Source organism: Castanea sativa, chromosome 5 (genome assembly GCF_040712315.1).
Source record: "Castanea sativa cultivar Marrone di Chiusa Pesio chromosome 5, ASM4071231v1".
Classification (NCBI taxonomy): domain Eukaryota; kingdom Viridiplantae; phylum Streptophyta; class Magnoliopsida; order Fagales; family Fagaceae; genus Castanea; species Castanea sativa.
In genome coordinates, this window is record NC_134017.1 from 54,273,859 (window position 1) to 54,281,186 (window position 7,328).

The 7,328-nt window shown below is 31.2% G+C and overlaps 1 protein-coding gene across 2 annotated transcripts; it reads right to left on the reverse strand.

Moving 5' to 3' along the window:
- Window positions 1-279: 279 nt before the first annotated feature.
- On the reverse strand, window positions 280-6,544 carry LOC142637150 (uncharacterized). 2 transcript variants are annotated; one of them, XM_075811430.1, is made up of 4 exons: window positions 6,126-6,544; window positions 5,770-5,916; window positions 4,637-4,714; window positions 280-715 (listed from the first exon to the last, which is right to left on the reverse strand). In XM_075811430.1, the coding sequence occupies exons 1-4, from the start codon at window positions 6,438-6,440 to the stop codon at window positions 497-499; spliced, it is 759 nt and encodes a 252-aa protein (XP_075667545.1). In that variant the 5' UTR covers window positions 6,441-6,544; the 3' UTR covers window positions 280-496. The 2 variants fall into 2 exon arrangements, with proteins under 2 accessions (XP_075667545.1, XP_075667543.1); XM_075811428.1 differs by having other exon boundaries at window positions 5,770-5,919.
- Window positions 6,545-7,328: the final 784 nt, after the last annotated feature.

Genomic DNA, 7,328 nt, shown 5'->3' on the forward strand with positions numbered 1-7,328 from the left:
GGCTTTGTCCTGAACCTGTTGTTCCTCAGTCTTTAATGCATTTTCCAGTTTATCAAAAAAAAAAAAAAAAAAGAAAAAAAAAGACAACGAAACAAATATGGAACTGCCATGAACTAGTTTTTATAATTGAAGAATTTCTACTTTACTTCCATTTTCAGTTCCCTGAAATCTCAGGAGCTTGATATCTTCTTGGACAGATTAGAGGGTGTTGAAAACATACAGCAAATTAAAAAAGATAACATGTATTTCATTACTATAGTAGTACTTGCAAATCTACAATAGATCAAATGCCAATCAAATTACAAAGAAGATGGATGCCATAAATCTTTCAAATTTCATATTCACCGATTCTATCCAAGGAGGAGAGAGGAAAGTTCAAAAGATTAAGAAAAAAAAGGGATGGGGGATGAAATATAAATATGGAGTACTCCACCGACCCTAGTCACATCTCTTGTTGTTTTATTTACACTTAGTGACATACAAATACCATCCATTACTAGGCCTGTGTTTTCTTTGCGTGTGCCTTGGCGATATCATCTTTAAGCAACTTTACTTCCCTCTCAAACTCATTGAAATCAGTAATAACTTTATGGGCTTGGATTTCATTCGAACAAGGTGGCCATTCAAAGTGTCTTTGAATCTCCATAAAATCTTCCCAACATTTTTTGGCTTCTTTCTTGCCCGTGGGGCGATCTAACATGATGTGAATAATAGCCTGCGTGTTTTTTTTTTTTAACAAACAGCGCATATGTCAGTATCAATTAATCCTTTTATGTCCATAAAAAAGTAGCCTTTTATTTTCATAAATAGATTTTTTTACTCTCTTTTCTAAATAATTTGAAAGTTACAATGGAAGATGGGGATATTTAAACATGTTTTTTGATATCTCCATTGGAAATATTAAAAAAAAAAATGTTAATTGAATTTCAAGACTCCTGGCAATAATTCATCCTTGCTAAACATGTTTTTTGATCAAAGCAAAGTGAATTACGTGCCCAAACCTTTACACATGGAAGTTGCATATTGTCATTGCTAACACGTGATTTGCCCTATCTCAAAAAATATATATAATAATAATAAATTTTAAAAAAAGAACATGTCACTTATCATAGTAACTTATACACATAAGCTTTGTCAAAACCTAAGAAAGAATTAGTTACATCTATGTTATACTTTAAAAAAATTAGCAAAGTTATAATTAGGTAGCCACACTCTTCTAATCTAATCTAAATTCAATTATTTGGGGGGACTTTTTTAGGTTTATATTGTATTAGAAATGTAAATTCACATTGTAGACACACAAAACGTGTACAAAGTTGTACATTATTGTATACTTTTTGCAAATATGTACAATTTTGTAAGTTTACATTGCTAGTACAATATAAAGTAAGAATTTTCCAATTTTGAGTATCAAAATTTCCTCTATTTAAATTCTTGACCAATGTTATCAAAATCCTACACAGAATCTGTGAGAGGGTTCTAGGATCGGATCATAGGATCAACACAAGGATTGTAAGGTCCTACTTTCCAATTAAAAAAATATATTAAAAAATATCTATACTTCTAATTCATAATATATGTTAAAGAAACATTGAGCAAAAGTAATTTTTTACACAAATTACTAATAAAAGGTAAAGTACCAAATTACAAATATATAAACAAATTTCAAAGTTACAACTTACAAATATCAAGTTCTAAGTTCTAACACCACAAACATAAATATGTCTAACATAAACAACACAAAGAAAATAATAATGTTTCAAACATCACCACTAACGTACACTTAATCATCAAGACCAAAGTTTTGGTTACCTTGACTTGGTTCCACAAAGTAGAGTTGATCATTATAAACAACATTTTCATCATTGTTAGCAACAGTCACATGGCTCACTTCATCCATTGGATAATCATCAAAATATCTTAATGTTGCATTTGGAAGTTCATTTACTTTATTTTCATTTGCATAACCAAAATCAAATTCATCACTAATAACATGAACTTCTTTATCCTTCTCGCACTCACCTGTTACTCTCTAGTCTATTATCTTCTCTTCCATCTTTCATGATTTTTTTGAATTAGATTAAGGTGAGGTGAGACTTCGGGGTTTTTTTTTTTGCATTTTTGCATTTTTGTTATATATATTTTTTTTATCAATTTGGCCTAAGGCCGCTAGGTTTGTCTGTTTATTATGTTTTTTTTTTTTATCAGTTCAAGGCCTTTGGGCTCTATTCGAAGGCTCAAAATAAGTTTTAAAAAAATTGAATTTCCCTTCAAAGTATAGGAACTTTAGTATTGCTATTGGATTGCGATCCTATAAGATCCTAAGATCCAAATTGAGATCCTATACAGATACCACTTTAGTACAAATCCTAGAGAGATCCAGGAGGTATTAGGGATATAGGATCATACGATCTTAAGATCTGATTCTTGATAACCATGTTCTTGAAATCATTTGTCAAGGCCCCATATTGTTTTGTAGTGCCCCCAACAAACTATGTTGACTTTGATATTCATTAAATTATCATAAATAAAAATATTAATTTATAATTTATCGCCTTTTTAATTCTGTATGCAATTAATATATATATATATATATATATATATATATATATATATATATATAGATAAGTCAACATTTGACCTATATTTTGGAGCTGTGACTTAATTTTCTTAAGTATTAATTGTAAAATAGTAAGGGTGGAGTTAATGAATGCCAAAGTGCATTGATCAATGTTAACTTATTTTATTGTTATTGACTGACATATTTTAGGCATGTGACTTTTAATGAAGATAGATCATTAGAATTTAATTGTTATATGTAATATGGAGGGATAAAATTCTAGGGTTACTAAAGCCTATTATAAATTGCCTCTTTTGAGTCATTGTGGTAGTCTTTTGCTATCTATTTCAGGAAATTTTATATTTGAATGTTTCTTGAACTTTTCGACCCAAAAAAACTGATATTTTATTGTTTCGATTTCAATCTTATTATGTTTTTTTTTTTTTTTTGGCCTTAATCTTGGTTCTCGTCCCTGAATTAGGTGGTATCAGAGTGATTATCTTAGAGCTAAGCCACAAAATTCATAATGAGTCAACTGTTGAAACTTTAAACTATGGCTGGTTGTGGGGGTAAAGGAGATCAAGGTCAGGGATAATAGATGATGGTTGAGATGAGGCGAATGATTGAAGATTTGACGTGAGTTGTACAAGTTCTTTAGTGATTCTTCACTGATGGGAACTGTGAAGAGCCTGTTTGGAGATTCCGGAAGGCAATTGTGAACCCTTGGACATACTAGAAGTTGGTCTCAAGGATGAGAACAATAATATAAAAGATGAAAACTCCTTACATGATGCTTGAAATTGTAGAACATATATTAGGCACAAGACAAATTGGAGGATTAGTTGATGTGTGCAATCGAATTGAAGGACAAAACTTTGGAAAGAGTTTGCCCCATAGATTGGGATTCTCCACTAGTTTCTGATGACTATCCCTAAAAGCATAGTCAAGTAGACAAGATTGGGCTTGATGAAGATAAATGCATATGCATACAAGGTGAGCTCACAACCCACACCGATAATATCACTTTCTCTTTTCAGAAAATGTTCTCTGTTGATGAATGGATTTTCAATTCTTTAGAGCTTAAACACATGCAACGATATGATTTCATTGTGTTTGTAGAGTTTCTCTCAAATTCCATATTGATTAAGTTAATTTACTTTGGAAAAATTAATGGAGAACGTTCTTGATCTTTTTTGGGAAGATTTTGTAGAATTGGAATTTGTAAAGGTGAACAAGAGGAATGAAAGAGTGATGTTTGGTTAACTTTGTAAAGGATAATTTGATATTTATAGATGTGTGCAGGGATTCCTCTTTTGTATTTTCTTCGCAAATTCCATAATGGTGAAAGGGGTTAATAATTAGAATTTGTCAAGTCAAGAATCATAATTCATACAGCAAGATTCATTATGAGTGAAAACAGATTGATGAGTAACATATTGATTTGTCTTGCCTTGCGGAAGAGAATAGGATGGAAAAAGTTGATTGTCCATTTGTGACATCATAGGGATGGTTTGAACTTGAAGACAAGTTCTTCCCCAACTTGGAGAAAAATTTTGCAAGAAACATTTAGCCCCAAAAAAAATAGGACCCATTTGTCCCATCTCATTTATTTTTATATGTTATGTTTTATTTATTATAATGTCTTTAGTTCTTTTTTTTTTTTTTTTTTTTGCTAGATAGTTTTAACTTATGATATTGGCTCCTGATAATTTCTCTTTATTATAATGTCTTTAATATTTTAAATATTCATGTGACCAGCATATAACTTTGAATAAAGTTGAATGGTTAGAATTGTGTTATATATAAATAAAGGGTTAGGATTCTAGCCTTACTAAAGGTAATAATAAATAGCCTCATTTGAGTCATTGTAAGCTGCCTTTTATTTATTCATGAAATTTTAGATTTGAATATTTATTGAGCTCTATGAGCCTAAAAATTTAATTCAATCCTGTTATCTTTTTCATTTCCTTAATCTTGTTTGTTGTTGAAATTTCTCATTTTAACTCTACTTCTATACAAAATCAAAGTTTTAACTACATTACTTCATTTTCAAGAAATCCAAAGAGGTATCCGCACCTTATATAGTGGACGTCGTGCGTCAGAAATCTCTTCATGTTTCAGGCATTCACATTTATTAGCCTTCTCAAAATCTCCCTATAGATATATCAAAAAACAAAATTGAAAAAATCATGTGTTAGATTTGATATCAAACAATTACATGAGAAACTTTTACATCCCAAGGAGAAAGGAGGCAAAAAAATTAAAACTAAAATTGACGCGGTAGTCACTTTACAAATATAAGTATTTGTGGTGTGTAAGGGGCAAGATCCAAAGTTCAAGTCTCTAGGAGGGAGTTTCACACATATGTATACTTAGATTAGATTATATTAAAATTTCTATCTTGCATAAAAAAGAAATATAAAGTGGTTCTTTTAATCACAAAATTTCACTCAAATCCGTAATATATCCTTAAATAAGTCTATTTATGTTTTACTAACGGTAAACCTACCTAATTTTTTTGCTAATCAATGTCCCTCCTTTTCCATCTTATAAATGGATACATTTATTTTTTATTTATGCCATAACTAATAGAGTATTGTTTCTTTTTAAATGTCAAACTTAGTTTATACATAAGAAAGAAAATCTTTCCATCTTATTGATGTCCTCTAAAGTTTAAAAACTATAAAAAGAAAATAAGGTTGAAAAAAAAAATAAAATAAAAAAGCAAGACTTTTAATCTCAAAATATTATAGTAATTTACATCAGCAATACTTGAGATTTGTCAAAACTAGCTACTATATCCGGGTCTAATTAACACATGCTCTTAAAGCATTCGTTAATAACCCATTTTAAGAAAGTTTTGATATCATTTTCATGAATATATAAAAAATTATAATTTCTTTTTTCTTTTCCCATAAAAAATTCTAAAGATTTTCCTAAACTAATACTTTTAGGCATCTGTTAACTTTTCTCAATATATTTTCATACAAATCACGACTGCAATTTTGACTTTAAAGAATTACAAATAACTTATTCATGTGTACCCAAGCATTATAACGAATGAGTTACTTTTCTCCTAATGAAATAGCAATTGGTCATATCCTAAACGTCATCAGCTTGCTCTAGAAAATGTTAGATCTAGAGATAGAAATGTAAGTTAAACGGCTTTTTGTGTGAAGAAGCTGGGATCGAGGATAAGAAATAAAGACCTTGTAGATGAGCATCTCCACAAGCAACATATCGGTTTCATAGGCTTCAAGTTGTTTATTTTCCTTCTTCATCTTCTCCAATGCCTTCTCCAATTTTTCCACTGCATGTTCTTCTTTTCCGCTCATTTCCAGCTTTGCCACCGCTCGCTGCTTCGTTAATGGAAAGACAGAAAGATGTTAAATCCATCTGTGGAACAGGTTTAAGCATAAAAGAAAGCATCCATGCAAGTACTTCTCTTTCATTTCTTTTTATTTATTTATAGAAGAAACTACATCAACATATAAATGAAAATTTTTATCAACAGCAGGAATTTTTCTAAAATATATTGCATGGTGGAAATCTAAAAATGCCTAACCTGCAGCATATAAAAATCAAGTTGTTCCTCTTCAAGTAAACGATCTAATTCTGTCTCAGCTCTACGCAGTGCTTCTGCATCCACTTGAGCATCATGATAATCAACCAATTTCTGGTAGGCTAGTTTGCCTCCGTGGAGAGTCGCAAGGTTCAAAGTCTTGCTACTAAAACGCTTCATAGGTTTTCTTGTTTTGCAAGAACGATTTGCTAAAGCCCATCCAGCTAAAATGCTGCCAAAGATGACAAGGGGTGCTGCAGTTGCCACAATTGCTATATGTTTATTTTTTCCAGTGAAGTAATCAAAAAAAATTGTCATAATCGAGATTGAAGTATGTCTCTTCAAGGGTACTTTTGTTATTGCCTTATCTAGATGATGCACATATTAGATGAATGCTTTTTTCAAAAACAAGTGGAAGAGAAGTTTGTTTAAAAGAGAGTAGGAAAAAATGATCGTGCAAATCAGTTGAACCAGTTAATAAAGCTAAGAATGAAGTTATTCCAAGTCTTCCCATGGAGGTTTGGTCCAGTTCCTTACCTACATAAGAAGCAAGAACTTAAAAAAAAAATGTTTTCATAGGGAATTATCGTGCTTGGAGCAAAGTATTATGCGAATTTCCATCTATCAATTGAGGGGGAGGGGAAAAAAGGAAGACATGGTTTGCTGCCAAATATTCCTTCATAAAGACTGGAATATCTTTAGCCAATGAATGTTGAAAGGGTTACCTAATGTTTACAGTGATTTAAGAGCTCTCCAACTTAGATTCTCAGGCATGCACATGTGTAACACGTTTTCTAGTACGTACATGAATGGAATTGACATTACAAAGTTAATGGGAAAGACACCTTATCACTGCAATTTCGTATCAAAGCAATGCGGTGATACCTTGCTTCACCCCAAATTGCTATTTTTTCTGCATATCTTTGCATTTTCAGGTATGATCAATATTATGTGTATATATATTCATTGTTGGATGTGGGTGTTTACCTTGCCTCCCAAGAGTCAAACACTAAAACGCCTTCATTTGATCAAGTTGAGTTGAACTCTCTCCGCTTTCCTAAAACGCCTTCATTGGAACAAGCCAATACCCTTTATAAGGTCCTCTTCTTTACACTCTAAGAATGCATATCCTGCGAATAATCTGCATAACATTGAAACTACGTACAATGACATAGAACTCAAAGTTTGTACCATCTATTTTTGTAA

Bases quoted from the DNA above. Each gene is read 5' to 3' on its own strand.
- LOC142637150 (XM_075811428.1), bottom strand. From the start codon at position 6,440: ATGACAATTTTTTTTGATTACTTCACTGGAAAAAATAAACATATAGCA. The intron at 5,920-6,125 runs GTTAGGCATTTT...CCATTAACGAAG, and splicing joins TTGATTTTTATATGCTGCAG to CAGCGAGCGGTGGCAAAGCT. The intron at 4,715-5,769 runs GTCTTTATTTCT...ATATATCTATAG, and splicing joins TGGAGATGCTCATCTACAAG to GGAGATTTTGAGAAGGCTAA.